At 45.9% G+C, this 18,048-nt stretch overlaps 1 protein-coding gene across 1 annotated transcript in view; it reads right to left on the reverse strand.

Annotated features, from left to right (window-relative positions):
• Positions 1-7,536: 7,536 nt before the first annotated feature.
• The window catches only part of BRINP1 (BMP/retinoic acid inducible neural specific 1), a 199,191-nt gene continuing 188,679 nt past the window's right edge, over positions 7,537-18,048 (reverse strand). Inside the window, exon 8 of the mRNA XM_060251015.1 lies at positions 7,537-9,200. Within this exon, the coding sequence (XP_060106998.1) occupies positions 8,060-9,200 (1,141 nt within the window). The 3' untranslated portion in view covers positions 7,537-8,059. The remainder of the gene's footprint in view (positions 9,201-18,048) is intronic.

The following is an 18,048-nucleotide window of genomic DNA, read 5'->3' on the forward strand; positions in this document are numbered from 1 at the left end:
CCCTATCCTTCTTTATTCCAAATGGAGGGAAGTCATTTAAAAGGAGTGTGGTCCCTTTAAATGTGATGGCCAGAGCTCCCTTCAGAGTTCTACTGTGCTTGTCACACCCTTGCTCGTGACTCCACCCCCAGTCTCCTGGCTCCACCCCCAAAATCCCCAGATATTTCTTGAGTTGGACATGCCAACCCTAAACCACCACCTCCAAACATCTCTTGCCTTGAAAACTCCCAGGGGTACTGTGAATGAGCTGTGACTTGATAGCATTTTCCACCACCACCACCACCAAACACCACAATCTGCTACATTTTGCAAGATGGATAGTACCAGGAGTGGAATTCTATCAGGAGCTCCTTTGCATATTAGGCCGCACCCTCCTGATGTAGCCAATCCTCCAAGAGCTTACAAGGCTCTTTTTTGTAAGCTCTTGGAGGATTGGCTACATTAGGAGGGTGTGGCCTAATATGCAAAGGAGCTCCTGCTAGAATTCCACCTCTGGATAGTACACTGCACTTGACTTAGAGTTGCCAAGTCTGGCTTTGGAAATTTCTGGGGGCAGTGCCAGGAGAGTTTGAGAAGGGACAAGGGAAGAATCTCCATGGGGAAACAATGTCCTAGAGTCCATCCTCCAAAACTGCCATTTACTCCAGGGGAACAGATATCTGTGGTTTGGCAATCACATGTAATTCCAGGGGAATCCTAACCTCTGCTTGGAGGTTGGCATCTGTAGGGGTACCAACTGCAGCTCAGGGAATTTCTGGAGATTACAGGGCTGGAGACTGGGAAGGGTGGAGTTTGGGGGCGGGTAGGACAGCAGCCAGGTATAGCGCTATAGAGTGCGCCTGCCCAAACAGGCATTTTCCCCTGGGAAACTGATCACTGCCATCTGGAGATCAGTTGTAATTCTGGGAGATAGGACTGCCAAGCCCCTGGGCTGGGCAGGGGTTCTCCCACCCTGGAGGTTCCCAACCCACCAGCCCACATTTGGCCGGCGGTGGGAACCTCCCCTGATGTTGCTGGTGCAATGACATCACCCGTTAGCGATGTCATCACGCTGGCGATGTCATGCGTGGCCGCTCTAGGCATTTCCGAGAAAACTCGATGGTTTTCCTGGACGCTCTAGCAATTTGGGAGGGCAAAACTCTATGGTACCCCTGCCGGAGGATGCAGGTGACAACCCTACTGGGAGATCTCCAGGTCCTACCTGGAAATTGGCAACCCTAACAAGGATGGGTGGATGTGAAAATCCCATTCCCTGCTGGGCAAAATTCAAAGGTCCCCAAAAGGATTTTTATGGGCACATGTGCAGGTTTGCATTACTTGCCCCCCCCACCCCCGCATCTAAAATACCAGCACTAGATTTTGACCCCTCTACCGTTGGAGCTCCTGTCCATGAGATTTAGACTTGACCTGTGTTGGTTTGTTCTTAAATAGCTCTTAAAAGAGCGAGTCATCGTTTATAGCTCTTGCCCTGCAAAACGTTTTAAATAGGTTTTATCCCCTCTTCCTTAGAATGAAAATCCAGGAGGGCCTGTCTAAATGGCAATGTTTTGAGGCCTTGCTGAGACTTTACAACAATGGTTTGGCCTTCACTATGCTCGATGAAGCTGAAGAGAGAACCACTTAGATGTGATCCTGCTGTTATGGCCACCTTTCCCTTATGGAGGGCAGAGGCAACAAGGGGCCTTGTTTCTTCCCAAGGATTTTCATGTGATAACTAATTAATGTCCTCTTCTTGTTGCCTTGGCAACCCCACGTTTTGCTTTCAGGCCTTCTCCAAGTGGGCATTCAGAAGGCCCCTGCCTTAGCATCCACAAGAGGAGATGATGCGGTTCACTTGCTTTCGCCGTGAGACAGCAAGAGAAGAGGTGACTTAAAAATGTGCGTGGCTGTGAGGGTGGTGGGGAAACTGGAAGCAGGCGTGGAGCATCTTTTGGTCCTCCTCTCTCAACTTGGCAGTACCTGTACTTCACCCCTTCCCTATTTTATGTTTAAGACTGGAGATAAGATAGATCTCTCAATCTTAGGGTTCCCAGCCTCCAGGTAGGTCTGGGAAACATCCTGGAATGACAACTGGTCTCCAGGTGATAGCCATCAGCTCCCATGGAGAAAATAGTTGCTGTGGATGGTGGCCTTTATGCTTTAGATGGCACTGAAGTTCCTCACCTTCTCAAACCCCACCCTCCCCAGGCTCTACCTCCAAATCCTCCCCATTTGTTCCCCATTTTCCCCACCTGGATTTGGTAATTCCAGAGCAGCATAACATCACTGCCAGATTTGGTTGGAAAAGATGACATGTGGTTGGTGTAATTGTGATTTCACCCCCGTTATTCTCGCACCTGCTGGCCGGCTTCTTGGTGACAGCGAACAAGGGCTGCTGTGAGAAGGTTCTGCTATAGGGGAAGACTTGGCAACCCAAGTGAAAGGATGCTTTATAGACTTTGACTGAAGTTGTCAATCTGCCAAGATTTTATTGTTCCAATCAATACTCCCTGTAAACTGTGGGGTCTTGTGAGCAAACATTCTACTTTGTGAGCTGCTGGCATTAAAGTTATGAGTTACTGCATAAATTAGTTTGCTCTGGGGCCGTTTTTCCTGAGCTAATACAAAAACGCGAGAGCCAGAGGCTAAAAAAACCCTGTGAGCTAGCTCACACTAACTCAGTCTAGAGGGAACACGGGTTCCAACCTATACAGCCATTTTGTAGATGTTACGATTGTAGAAGCCTGGTCTCTGTTATCTATGCTTCAGTAACAACCGAGGGGGATGTGTTATATGTGACTTTGAAAAGTCTTTAAAGAACTTCAGTGAGTCCAGTAGCTAGACTGTCCATGGTATGTGTGTGGATGTTTATCTGGTGTTCTAAAGTTTTCCATTATTTCCAGTTTGTTCCAAGGCAGAATTCAGTGTAGTGGGATTTAACCCTTGGGAGGATACTATAGCTCAGCGGTAGAGCATCTGCCCTGAATGCAGAAGGTCTCAGAATCTTTAGTTGGGTAGCAGGTGATATGAAAGTCCTTTGCCTGAGACCGAGGAGAGCCACTGTCAGTTAGATCACACACTATTGACCTCAAGATCAAAGGCATGGCTCAGCACGAGGCAGCTTTTTGTATATGGCAGAATCCTAACTAGTATAAGGCAGTCTCGTAATCAGTCTGAGAAGAAGAAGAATATATTGGATTTATATTTCACCCTATACTGTGAATCTCAGAGTGGTCACAATCTCTTTTACCTTCCCCATCCACAAGAGACACCCTGTGAGGCGGGTGGGGCTTCAAGGACAACTCCTACAAGAGCTATGGCTGACCCAACGCCATTCCAGCAGCTGCAAGTGGAGGAATGGGGAATCAAACCTGGTTTTCCCAGATAAGAGTCCGTGCACTTAACCACTACACCAAACCGGCTACAGGATACATGAATATCTCATATCAACTGGCCTGTCGCTTGAGATTGTCATTGGAGGCCCTTTCCTAGGTGCTATTGCCATCTGCAAGGCAGGTATCCACTGGGAATAAGACTTTTTTTTTTCAGGGGCTGCAACCCATTTGATGGAATCCCTTCCGAAAAGATGCTCCTGCTTATCTAAGTGTTTTGAACTTTCACGATGCATCCTGATTGGAAAGGGACACGTGCCGAACAGTGACTCACCTAGGGATCAGTCACTCACCATGCAGAGACATTCTGACAGCCGGTGTGATGTTGCGGTTTGAAAGATTGGGCACAAATGGGAGAATGTTTCTATTTTCATCCACTTTTGTATTCAGTATATTTTCAGTGGCCCATGTTCTGATCCTTCAGCATTCTAATTTGGATATGTATATTTCACTAGGTAAGTATGTACTTCATATAGACATCCACAAAGACAAACACACACACACACACACACACATGGACCACTGATAAAAGCTGCACTGATTGTGCTGATAAAATGTGTAGAAATGGACATTAAAATATGAGCTGGGGATCAGTAAGAACTTCCAGGAGTTCGTATTCCTCTGCCCCACTATTTTCTCTTTCCCATCCTTGAAATTACCTGCCATAGCCTCTCCCCTTTTCCAGCTTCCTTCTGTCCTTCCCACATGCCTGTCAGTCTCTCTTTGCTTCTCTGTCTTCAGCTTGCTCTCCTTCCTCCCCCCTAGAAATATCTACCTAGGAAAACTTCATCTCAGTTGCTCAATGCCTGCTGCTGGGAGGAGGAGGAGATTGGATTTAAACCCCACCCTTTACTCAGAGTCTCAGGGGGCTTACAGTCTCCTTTCCTTTCCTCTCCCCACAACAGACACCCTAGGTGGGGCTGAGAGGGCTATTTCAAGAACTGCTCTTGAGAGAACAGCTCTTTTGAGAACTTTGACTGGTCCAGGGTCGCTCAGCAGGTGCATATGGAGGAGTGAAGAATCAAACCTGGTTCTCCCAGATTAGAACCCCTACACTTAACTACTACACCCAACTGGCTCTCATTGCACAGGGCCCAATTACACAGTGAGCAACTCTCTCTCAAAAACCAAAACAACCCTGGAAGGCACCCTGCTCCTCCTCCTGCCTTTTACTGACAGAAACCAAGGCTTGAAGGCTGGCAGTACTGTTTTGGTTTACTAGAACCATCACTGAAGGCATTGGTTTCTTACAGCTACAGGTGCTGCTTCTATTATTGGGTGGGAGGAGGGATTTAACCTCCAGTGTGTTTTGTTTTAGAATTCTAGGTTTTTTAAATGAAGAAAAAAAAAACCTTGGGTATTTTTCAGGTTTGAAGAAAGATCCATCTTTTTTATCCATGGCTCCAATCTCTGTATTTAAATATCCAGAAATCTGGTCATATTGGCAATTAGATATGTTGACAAGTGGGGAACCTGCAATGATTTAGCGGGGGGGGGGGGGGGGGTGGATCTCATTTTCTTTTTTCCCACCATTTATTCTTTTGCTTCCCTGAGAGCCTGTATAACCTCTTCCCTTTTCCTGCTTCCTTCTCACCCACCAGCCAACTCACCTCTATCTGCCCTTTTGTCTTCAGCCTTATCTCCCTAATAGCTTCTCCTTTGGGAAGACTGTTTGCAGTAATGGCTGCTGGGCCAGGCCTTGCTGTAAAATAGAGAACCCACAAGGACTTGCAGGAGACACCTCGCTATCCCTTCTATTACCACTCCCAAAGTATTGCCTCCTTCCCTTCTCCTGGCAGCCCCCATATTCTCACCTTTCCTTACTTCTTTCCTTCCCACCAAGAAGCAACTTATATTGCTCCCCATCCTCAGCTAATATTATTTATTTCATTTATACCCCATCTTTCTTTGCAATAGGGACCCAAAAAGCTTACATCATTATCCTGCCCTCTATTTTATCCTCACAAAAAACTGTGTGACATGGAGGTTCCATGGCAGAGTGAGGATTTGAAAGTGGGCCTCCCAGATATATTCACCATCATACTGACTGACTTTTGTACAGTGGATGCTGTTGAACAGTAGCAAGCAGCTGGACTTGAGTGAGTCATGCAACAGGTTACCTGTTGTTACTGTAAGGCCTGGCCTCTCAAGGCTGAAAATGCCCTGAAAAAGACCCTGCTTCCTCCCCTAGCCTTTTACTAACAGAAACCAAGATATGAAGGCTGCCAATACTGTTGTGTTTATCTAGCAACAGCCACTGAGGGCATTCATTTCTTAAAGCTATAGACACGATTTCTATTGGGGGTTTTTGGAGGGGGAGTTCTAGTCTCTTAAGAGTACAGATTTTTATGCAAATCTGGAGCTTTCCTCATATTTTAGAAAGATGTGTGTTGTCTGTCCATTGCCCCAGTCTCTAGAATCAAGTATCCACATATTGAGACATGATGAGAGTAAGATTCACATCCATGTAGACCTTTCAGCAATGGCAGCTTGGGTAGTAGAATACAGGACCAGCCATAAACGATGAGTCCCAAATGGCAAATGCTACACATACAGCCTGCGACACTGGTGCTTGATGCCAACTTGGAATGCCATGCTGAAACTCAAACAAGTGACAAACGGCCATCTTGTGCAAGTAGCCATCTGCAACATCCTGCCAAATGTCAAGGAGAACTTTACCGAGCTCCTCCCTTCCTGGATTTCTGATGAGAAGCAGATAGGCAGTAACATCCTTCTCATCTCTTAGAAAGAAGGCAACAGCCATTTCCTAAGTGGCTTCAGCTAGACTTGACCTCCTCCCCATCCATCAAAACAGCCCTGAGAATCCAACTGCCCCGAGACTAAAGATCCCATCAAAAGCTTGCTTTTGGTCCAACTCATTGTCCCTTCTATCCTACACAAAAGTCTCCATTATGTTTTCTTAAAACTCTTGTTGGGCTGTATTGTACCCCTTGAGTTGTCTGCTGGAGGAAGATCCTCTGAACTGAAGAAAAGGTTGAACCCTATCAAGTCTCACACTGGCAAAACAGGGAGGGGGGGGAGAATCCTTTTTGGCTCCTGATGAAGCTGATGTGGGACAAAAGCTGCAGCGAGGAGGAAGAACTTGGTGAAAGCCAATGGAGCAGCTGGTAGGATCCAACCCTAAGGACCTCGTTTGCAGGAGAAAAGATCTTTAGGACAAAGGACTTAGCTGAGCAGTGCGGTAGGATTCAACCCAATATTTACAATTTGTTTCACAGAGGCGGGTATTTTGATATCCTGCATTTTTTCCAATCTGTTTTCTTTGAAGGGTCTCTCACTGAAAAGTGGGATACCATCCCAGCAGATCAGAAACTCATAATTTACGATGACCACCATACCATTTAGTATTGATTTAAATGCCACTTCAGAAGGGATGCATCTGAATCCCTTCCTAATAGAAATTCTCCCGATAATTGCTATATATATATATGTGTTTGTGTGTGTGTGTGAACTTGATATTGATGAGTTGAGGAATTGTTCTTTTATTTGGTTGACATTTTTATAGGCAGGGACTCTTACGTTCACAGGGAATTGCCCATAGTGTGAATAATGACATTTTTATTCCCTCCCCACCCCCGGCATCGTCTCTTTGTGTGGGTTTTGAGTGTGTGTGCACACTAGATGCACATTTGGATATGTATTACTATAATGGATGTGCTATGGAAGTGTGGGCTGCAACACAAATATGCACAGCACTTGTAGATAACACGTATGAAAGACATATCCACCTGCGCACCATGTGCCCGTCCACACCAATGAAGTTTACAGAGACTCATCAGAATGATGCGGAATGCAGTCTTTGACATGGCAACACGACCGAGAAACAGCAAGGGGGACCTTTGGCTAACACTTTGGTCCCTGCCACATTCAGTGCAACGTCTTGCACGCTGCAGTCGAATTTTTAAATGGAAGCTTTCCCAAAGTCTTTTCAGTGCCACAAGGGAGCCCGGAGAGCCGACGAGATCTATTCGCGCTCTTTGCTCCGCTCTGAAAACATATCGTCTTTCCTGTCATTTAAACCAAACTTATTTTCAGCTGGAAAAAACTTTAAGGGGGAAAAAAGGCTCTCAGGGGGCTGCCATTGCATCCTTTCAGTGACCGAGTGCAACAAAGGGCGAGTGAATGATTCAGAATAAAGCTGCTGTAACACTTCACAAAAGAAATACCTTTTATCTTTGGCCATTGTCTCCCACTCGGAGGCATGGCGGCTCTTTGTACATGTACACAGAACTCTTTCTCTTTCTCGCTCTCTCTGATGCTTCTCTCTCTTTTTTGCACCTGCATAGCTGAAATCGTTACAATTAAATACAGGAAATCTGATTTTTTTTTAAAAAAAGGAAACCATTTCTGCATCTCTTGTATTTTTTCCACCCCCATTGGCTGTCGCTGAATCCTAACTAGCAACGCCCCCGAGGAATCTCATGTTCTGACCCTGTTTTATGGGTATAGGAATAGCAAACATGCCCAACGGGTTTACACAACTGCTCAAACGGTTTTCTTTTCATTTTCCAACAAATGAAGACTTTTCCTCCCCCCCCCTTTTGTATATTAATTACATTTTACAAATTTTCATATTTTTTTAAATCTCTCTTTCTTTTATCTTCTTTTTTTTTGTTTGTTTGTTTTTACAGCAAAAAGGTGAGTCACCGAGTACATAAAAGTCTGGGTTAGCAGAGTTTGGCTGTCATCTGGTCTGACTGTTTGAGGATTTCGGTGTTGTACAGATCCAGGGCGTGGTTCACACGGATGATCTCGCTGTTGGTCAGTTTCAGGCGGTGCTTGAGCATACAGGAGAACAGATCCAGCTGGGGCTTCCCTGGCGCCACAGGAGGCGCCAGTCGATTGATTCGGTCCCGTATATCCAATAGCAAGAGCATGACCGAGGAGGAAGAATAGAACTGCCCGCCTTGCGTGTACGACTGGTTGACCTGCTGCACGGCACTGCGCAGCAGGTCCGCGTTGAATCGCAAGCTGTACCCGAACACCTGAATGTCTGAGATCTTGATGTAGAACTGACGCTTGCTGGGGTCGGAAAGGTCCACGGGCCCTTGGCCGGTGTCGTTGCGCATCAGGGAAGGCAGCCGAGTTCGGCTGCGCAGATAGATGTGGACGGTCTCAAAAAACGTTTTCCACCGGTTTCCCAGCAGAAGGGTCCAGTTGTAGCACTGACTGTTCTGCAGGCGGATTTTCTCCCAGCGTGGATAGCCATGCTCACCGAAGGGCATATTCCAGCCCTCGGAGTGGCTCCCACTGAAAGGGTTGACATAGACAAAGAACATGGGATCCAGGCTGCTGTTGCGCATTTGGCAGATGCGCATGGAGATGCCAATCACCATGTGGATGAAGTCCATCCGGTTCTTGTTGCTCTTCAAGGTGAGGGACATGCGCTTGCGCCATCGGGGGTCAAAGAAGGTGTCTAAGCGAATCTCATTGCTGATGAAAGTGGTGTGGACGTACAGGCGAGAGTCCATCTTTTGCAGCAGGTACTTTAACTCCAGGTCCTGGAAGTCCAAGTCTGTCTCAAAGCTGATGAACTGCTCGCTGCGCTCTGAGTCCACATTCTGCGGCTCGCACCGGCCTCGAGAGAGACGGTAGCCCTTGTTGCAGGAGCCGCAGAGGGAGATGTTGGCCAGGCTGCACATGGCACAGCTGTTGTTGCCTCCGATGATGCAGGGAATGGGCCGCTGGCATAGGCTGGTGCTTCCATGGCAGACACAGCTCCGCTGGCTCTCCAGGAAGGTTCCCCAGAACCCATTCTCATTGCAGTAGAGCAGAGACTGGACACGGGACAGCCATTGCTGTATTGTCCTGCAAAGAAGAAATGAAGGGAAATTAGGAGTGTATTCCTAAAGACTGGTACCCCAGGCTATTACACTCAATTTGTAAGGCTATCAAGGAATGTTACCACAAGAACTCAGGAGCCCTGAGGGATTCATATATCCCAGCTTCCTTTACTTGTAGCCATCCTGATGACTCTGGAAAGTCAATTGCTTTCCGCTGAACACTGTCCAGAAGCTTGTATTTAGATGTACTGCCTCTGAAGTCTCATTTAGCCATCAAGGCTAGTAATTGTTGAAAGACTTCTTCGCCATGATTTTACCCAACCTCCCTTTGGAGCCATCTAAGCCAATGGCCATCACCATATCGTGGCAGCAAATTCATTCTGCACTGTGTGAAGGAATGTTTCCCTTTGCCTATCCTGGACCAACCTGCCAGTTTAATCTTGCTGACTTCAACTTCTTATATGAGAGTTGGAAACCTCCTCTCTCTCCCTCCCCCCTCTGCTTTCTTTCATCATGCTTCTTCTTCTTCTTCTTCTTCTTCTTCTTCTTCTTCTTCTTCTTCTTCTTCTTCTTCTTCTTCTTCTTCTTCTTCTTCTTCTTCTTCTTCTTCTTCTTCTTCTTCTTCTTCTTCCTTGTTAAGTTGTAGCTGACTTATAGCAACCTCATAGGGATTTCAAGGCAAGAGATGTTCAGAGGTGGTTTTCCACTGCCTGCTTCTGCATAGCAACCCTAGACTTCCTTGGTGTTTCCATGATCTTATACATCTTGATACCCCTCCACCAATCTTACTGTCTTTCTTCCCCCAACATTTAAGTATCAAAACTGATTGATTCTTGGAACAAAGTCTGGGAATATGTTCCTTTCTTTGAAGTGGAAATACAAATCAGAGACACTGACTTGCACCTCAATGGAATGTTCTTTTGGGGACAATCTGAGTGAATATAAATGATACCTTTTGATGATAAACAAAATAATAGAAGGTGACCCACACACCATAGAACCGTCCCCACAGTCATCCTTCCAAGAAGGAAAAAAAGAAATTACCTAGAAATAGAAGATTACCTGGGAAGAATTTGAAAACACCACTGTCTCCCATTTCCTGGTGGGGGACCCACCCAGAAGAAGCATAGTGCAACTGTCTCCCATTTCTAGGTGGAAGGGATGCCAGACAGAGGGAGAAAGAATGAGAACCATTCTTACCTAAGATAGCCACACTCTGCTGCCTTCCCCAGATACCACTCTCAACAGAAAATAAGAGCTCCCAGTAACAACCCAGAATCTTGCCCTTGGTTGGGAGCTGTACAATCTAAATATCACAAGACAGAAGAACCTACAGGAGAACACTTTAACCTTTCAGGACATTCAATGTGTGACCTCAATGTAGCTGTTTTATTGCAAAGGGATGTCAGGAATACACTAGAAAGTGAAAGTTGAGTTACAAGTTATTACAATGCTCAGAACAATGGAACTCCCAGGACTTAACAGTGATATCGGTTTCTTATCTCATGACATATGCTGACATCATTCAGTCCTTGCATCTGTTTTCTCACCAACCCCCCAGAAGAATTATACTTTATGTCTTCTTTGGAACAGTAGATTGTAGAGCAACGAATAGCAGAATGTAATGTAATTTGGAATGGTCTAGGGACAGAGAAGCCAATTGCACCACCTTAAGAGGAAGATGCTGTACTATTGCCTGCATGCTTGAGAGGAGACAGGGCATCAGTTAGTTAATCTCAGCATTCCACAATTAAGAAGGGTGCATCTGCCCATCAGCCTCCAAATCTGATATATTTATTTCCTTCATTATGTTTCCTCCCAGAATTAAACCCAAACAAATGGTGACCATATAACCTAAGCTTGTTATTCCGGTTTGGCCCTTGTCTCTGTTAAACATCTTTTATTATGCTTGTGCCAATATGCTGCTCACCCTCTTTCTATACGTACGGACTGGCCACTTCCCTTTCAAAGTATCTGAAGAACTGTGCACATGAAAGCTTGCAACTTGAATAAAACATGGTTGATCTTAAAGGTGCCCCTGGACTCGAACTTTGTTCATCTAAATTTCGGTGCTGCAGAACAAACCCAGTAATGAAATGGCATCCAAAGCAGCTCATGCTGCATAGATCACCTCCCTAGTTTTTACCAAGTTGAAGACAAGGATGCCGTGATGGATGAATGGCAGGGGGCAAGAGATGCTGTGACAGTTATGGTGACAGAAAAAGACCCTGGGGTCTCTGCTGTTTGGTCAAGAAGAGACAGGTGCTCTTTGTCAGACACAGAGCTTCCTTTCTCAACTGAGAGGGAAAACACATTTGCCCTTTGGAGCGTTAACACCTCTTGATTGGGAGGTCCAGAACCTGGCACCCAAATTGGCAGAAGACTTCAGAACACATCTGGGATGGGGTCTGCAAAGGGGACCTGTTCCATTGTCTGAGGGTGCATTTTGGTGTGTGTTGGGAATTGAGTTTTAGAGTTCATGAGAGCAACTGTTTCTCCGGATGACCGGAGGGAACGATGCTAATGAGAGTTGGAAATGCACTAGGAACAGGGACATCCTGCAACCAACAAAGACCATGGATTGTAGGTACCCAGTTAGTAACTTTCCTTTTATTTTGCTTAGTGCACCTAGATTTTTTTTCTTGTAGCCTCTACCTCCAAGTTTGTGCCTTGTAGAAATAATTAGCAAGTCTCTGCACAAGTCCTTACCCACTTACCTTGACTTCTTGGGTATGGTATGGTGATATACCCCTGTAGAGCTGGCCTTGAGTAACCCACAAGAAAGAGAGAGTGCCTAGATTTTACCCAGGGTGGTGGTGGCATCAGTGAAAGAGAAGCGAAGATTGTGGCTAGTCTTGCCCCACAGCAGGATAGATATTATCACACAGATACCTTTTGAAGGAAGAAGGTTTTCCAAGACATTCTTGTCTGCTTTCTCTTTGTGGCTGAGCAGCAGCCAACAGGGTGAAAGAAAATGAGACAAAACTCTAGGAATCAGTGAGGCTTATGATATCTGCCTCAGATGCATTTCCCTCTGGAATCTGGGGCTCTGCAGGGTGGTAGTCAAGTTGCAACCAACTTATGGCAACCCCATAAAGTTTGCAAGGGAAGAAACACTCATAGGAGGTTTGTCATTGATTGATCCCTCACTAGCCTTATGCTGCCCTCATGCTCCTCTTCTCCATGGGGCTTCTGTGAGATTTCACACTACGTGCCCCGGGGCTGCAACTTGCTTTGCCTTTTTTGCACAGCAAACAGAAACCGTTTTTTAGAGGATCTTGACCGTTTTTGCACACAGCTCACCTCGCAGTCACAATCCTGTTCCCTCCGCAGCGCCTGGTTGGATTCCCCACCATCTGCGCCGAAGTTACAGGTAGTGCTGCAGCTTTTGTGCAGCAAACGTAAACTGCTAAACCCCAGCTTACGTTTGCTACGCAAAAGCTGCGGCACTTCCTGTAACTCCGGCGCAGATGGTGGGGAATCCGACAGACGCTGTGGAGGGAACAGGATTGTGACTGTGAGGTGAGCTGTGTGCGAAAAGGGTTCTTGTTTGCTGTGTGAATAAAGCGGAGCAAGTCGCAGCCCCGGGGCAGATAGCGTGAAATCAGACCAAAGCCTCACGGAGAAGAGGAGAGTGAGAGTGGCATAAGGCTAGCGGGGAATCGGTCATTGCCTGTCTCTGTGTAGCAACCCTGGGCTTCTCTTTGGTGGCCTCCCATCCAAGTTCTAACAGAGCCGACTGCTCAGATTTGATGTGGTTAAGCTAGCCTAGGCCATCTTGATTAGGAAGGGGGTTCTGCACATGCAGAAATAGTCCCCCTCCCCAGTAAATTTTTCAGGATTCAGCACAATCAGAAATATTTACTGGAAAGCAATGCCTAATTCTTCCAAAATGCATCCATTTAAAAAGTGTAAAAAGAGAGCCAGTTTGGTGTCGTGGTTAAGTGCACAGATTCTTATTTGGGGGAACCGGGTTTGATTCCCCACTTCTCCACTTGCAGCTGCTGGAATGGCCTTGGGTCAGCCATAGCTCTCACAGAGTTGTTCTTGAAAGGGCAGCTTCTGAGAGACAGGTCTCAGCCCCACCTACCTCACAGGGTGTCTGTTGTGGGGGGAGAAAATAAAGGAGATTGTAAGCCGCTCTGAGGCCCTGATTCAGAGAGAAGGGCGGGGTATAAATCTGAAGTCTTCTTTTTTAAAATAAAACGTGCCCCTTTGAAATTAACTCAGGACAAGTTGGCACAAGATACACAGCGTTGCACTTTTTGAGCATAACACTTTTTTTTTAAGCAATGAATGTGCAAACTTAGATATGGGTCTGTGCAGCTCTGGTTTGATTGGCAGCATCTCTCCTGAGATACTTTAACTGGCAATATCAGGGCTGCAATATGTACTCTGCCACTGGCCTATGCTCCCCCTTCTCCTAAAAAACAACATGGGCTGGACACAGAAATGTATTAAATAAGAAGGGCTTTTTTGTAGCAGGAATTCATTTGCATATTAGGCCACACACCCCTGATGCAGCCAATCCTCCAGGAGCTTACGGGGCTCTGATGAAAAGGGAGTCCAAGGAGGAATGCGCTTTGTGGCACTGACCTGTTTATGTAATTTCTGAACGGGCGGTGATGCATTGTTTGCCGCAGGGCAGGCTGCTAAGTTGTGGGAGTGAGAGACTGAAAAGCTGAGCAATGGAAGGAGTCAGGGGTGGAATTCAAGCAGGCACTCCTTTGCCTATTAGGCTACACCCCCTGATGTAGCCAATCCTCCAAGAGCTTACAAGGCTCTTTTTTGTAAGCTCTTGGAGGATTGGCTACATCGGGGGGAGGGGGGAGGGGCCTAATAGAAAAAGGAGCGCCTGCTTGAATTCCATCCCTGACTCCTTCCACTGCTCAGCTTTTCAATCGCTCACTCCCACAACTTAGCAGCCTGCCCTGCGGCAAACGATGTGTCACCGCCCGTTCAGAAATTACACAAACAGGTCAGTGCCACAAAGCGCATTCCTCCTCGGACTCCCTTTTCATCAGAGTCACATCTCATGTTGTTTTTTAAAAAAATAATTAACTTAATTTGCTGTGCTTGTTTGGCAAACAAAAATCACAGGTGCAAAAAAAAGAAAGAAAAAAGAAAGAAAGAAAGAAAGAGAGCTTTATAAATTTGGACTCGCACTTTTTTTTGGGAACCATTACAATTGGCACAATTCAACTTTCTCGTTCAGCATTCAGCTCTTTTCTGTTTCATTTCCGGAAGGGCAGCTGAGTGTCAAAACACGTTCCTTTAGGCTATAATTGAATATAGAACATACTATTTCTATTAGGCCTTTGTGAATGGGACGGAGAGTCTCATGCTGTTAATATAACCACTCCATCTTTTCAAAGCCTGTGGCACATATTAAATGCTCGGTCTGGGCTTTCACACAGCCAAAATTGCCCTAGTATGGGGGCTGTCCTAGCTCTAATTTCATGCTAGGTCTATCCAGCAAGCTTTCCCATCAGATGTGCAACAGTGGTGGAGACTGAGTAGTGGGTGGCGGAAGGATTTCTGTGGGAGAAATGACACTTGCATCACTCAGTCACTCCCCAAGAGGACATTTCATATGTGTATCTCCATCCCAGCATCCTTTGCACATAGGTTCCTCCATCCCAGCATCCTTTGCACATGGTCCCTCCATCCTAGCATCCTTTGCACACAGAAGCCTGGTGAGGCTGCTAGCAATTTGGTCCTTTGTGGGGGGGAGCAAACATGACTTGAGGAGGCTTAAGGGAAGTCCTGTGACTCAGCCACACAACTAATTGTTGGCATGCAGAAATACCATGGAGAAATGGTATGTGTTGTTGGTATGTTTAATACATGGCAGAATTCAAATAAGAGCCCCGTGGTGCAGAGTGGTAAAGGTGAAGTACTGCAGTTGGAGCCCTCTGCTCACGACCTGAGTTCAATCCCAGCGGAAGCTGGTTCAGGTAGCCGACTCCACGTTGACTCAGCCTTCCATCCTTTTGAAATCAGTAAAATGAGTGCCCAGCTTGCTGGGGAGAAAGTATAGATGGGCAAGAGAATGGCAAACCACCTCGTAAAAAGTCTGCCATGAAAATGTTGTGAAAGCAATGTCACCCCAGAGTCAGAAACGACTGGTGCTTGCACAGGAGACTACTTTTACTTTTTTTTTTTAGAATTCAAATAGCAGGTGTTGAGAAATGTCTTGCTCTGTTTTAAACCCAGGAGAGCCGCTGTTGGTCAGGGTAGACACTATTGAACTAGGTGGATCAATGCTCTGACTAAGTATACAGAGCCATTGTGTATAATGCTGCTTGCCTTGAGTTGGGTACCCAATTTTGCTTTATCAACCCACAAACCATCTGCAGCTTAATCCTGCCTAGGATACTTTATGGGTTCTGGTTTTGAGACTCCATATGACCATGCACAGTTGTGTTATACTGAGTCAACTGCCCCATCCACTTTAAATTTGTACACTCTTAGGTAAAAAAGGGAAAGGTGACAGTTCCCTGTGCTTTTGAGCTATGGTGCTGGAGAAGAATCTTGAGAGTCCCTTGGACTGCAAGAAGATCAAATCAGTCTGTCCTAAGGGAAATCAACCCAGACTGTTCCCTGGCAGGTCAGATGCTGAAGCTGAAGCTTAAATACTTTGGCCACCAAATGAGAAGGGAGCATTCACTGGAGAAGATCCTGATGCTGGGAAAGACAGAAGGCAAAAGAAAAAGGGGACGGCAAAAGAGGAGATGGCTAGATGGCGTTACTGATATAACTAACACGAATTTGAACAGACTTTGGAGGATGGTGGAAGACAGGAGGGCCTGGCGTGACTTTGTCCATGGGGTTGCAAAGAGTCGGACTTCACTGTGTGTGACTGAACAACAAAGTCCACTGTGTAAGCACTGAGTCGTTACTAACCCATAGAGTGACGCTGCATCACAGTGTTTTCTAGGCAGACTTTTTAACAGGGTGGTTTGCCATTGCCCTCCCCAGTCATCTACGCTTTACTCCCAGCAGTCTGGGTACTCATTTTACCGACCTCGGAAGGATGGAAGGCTGAGTCAACCTTGAGCTGGCTTTCTGAACCCAGCTTCTGCCAGGATCGAACTCAGATCGTGAGCAGAACTTGGACTGCAGTACTGCAACTGACCACTCTGTAACATTGGGGTTCCTTTGTACATTATTACTAGCAGACAAAGGTCTTTCCAGCAACTGCTCCTGGAGACCTTTTAAGTGGAGATGCTGGCAACTGAATGTGGGATTTTCCCTGCATGCAAAATATGCACTTTGTCACTTAGCTATGTCCTGTGACCTCTTTTCGTATCACTTTTGACCCGGTTTCCTCTCCATGTGCTATGTGTATTACATAATTAATAGTGACACCATGTGCTGCAGCCCATAATACGCAAGATCGATACTTGACTTCCATTCCCCACTGGCTCACTGCAGTCGTGAAAGAAAATGCTCACGTACATAATGGGATATACTGTAGGTGCACCCGCTAGGTAAGCTCAGTTATAATGTGTGCCTCAGTCACCTCCATAAATGGTTTCCCCTCAATTTCCCTCATCCCATTTTAATTTTGCCATTTTGCCTGTGCTGTCTTGTGCAGTCTTCCTTCCTCATTTGCCACGGGCCACACTGCGGGGGTGTCACAGAACACCTCTGCACCCACCATCTTGCATTCCTTGACTGCCAATTTCATTTGGACTCATAAAAAAAAAAAGATCTTGAGAAGAATAACGAGATTTCTAAAATGCTCCTCCTTTTATGATGGCTTATCGGTTGTCGGCTTTGAAATTGTCTATTATTTTGATTTATTATCTGTTTTATTGCTGATGTTACTGGGAGCCCCTTTGCGAGATGTGGTGCTGGATTATAAATAATTTTGTAAACAAATTATATATATATATATATATATATATATATATATATATATATATATATATAAATGGAGTTGCTTCCTGGGTTTTGTAGTTCTGAATTCCCTGCTCTTGTTTCTGCAGTGGAACTGATGCATTAAGGGTCCTCCAGTGTTCCGTTTTTATTTCCAAATTTTTCCAGAGCATTGCGCTTGCTGTGTCCTGCCACTACCAATGGCCTCAGTTCATTTGCATCTCTTCCCCATCTCTTTCTTTTTTAAAAAATCTACATGAACATACACATTGACAAGGCTGGCCCTGCCAATAGGGGAGGGACGGTGGCTCAGTGGTAAAGCATCTGCTTGGGAAGCAGAAGGTCCCAGGTTCAATCCCCGGCATCTCCAAAAAAAAAAAGAAGGGTCCAGGCAAATAGGCGTGAAAAACCTCAGCTTGAGACCCTGGAGAGCCGCTGCCAGTCTGAGAAGACAATACTGACTTTGATGGACCAAGGGTCTGATTCAGTATAAGGCAGCTTCATATGTTCATAATAGGCAAACTAGGCGATTGTCTAGGGCGCCAGTCTTCTGGGGGCACCGCATTGGGTGCTCCCCATGTGACTCAGTGATATTATCACTGGGGGGGGGGCACACCAGAAGTTAGCCTTGGCTAAGGTGCCAGACAGCCTAGGGCCAGCCTGGTACATTGATAAACACTGCCCCAAAGCAATCATGCTGCAACAGTTATAACAAGATTCTTTCTGTGTGGTGTTTTCACAGTGCGCTTGGGCAACCAGAAAGCACTATGAAAAAAAGAATCTCAATGCAATTCTAACATACAAGGTGTGGTGTGTGTGTGTGTGTTTTTATAAAGCATTATCAATCAGTGTGTGAGCATTCATCGCAAAGAAGGAGATGCAAACTGGAGTCAGAGGGACCTGTTCCAGTTCACAGAATTAAATTTAGAAATAAATTAAGCTTGGAAACGCTTTACAGGCTGAAATCCTGGAAACCATAAGGGAACAGT

The sequence above is a fragment of the Heteronotia binoei genome, chromosome 12, assembly GCF_032191835.1.
Source record: "Heteronotia binoei isolate CCM8104 ecotype False Entrance Well chromosome 12, APGP_CSIRO_Hbin_v1, whole genome shotgun sequence".
In the NCBI taxonomy this organism is placed as follows: domain Eukaryota; kingdom Metazoa; phylum Chordata; class Lepidosauria; order Squamata; family Gekkonidae; genus Heteronotia; species Heteronotia binoei.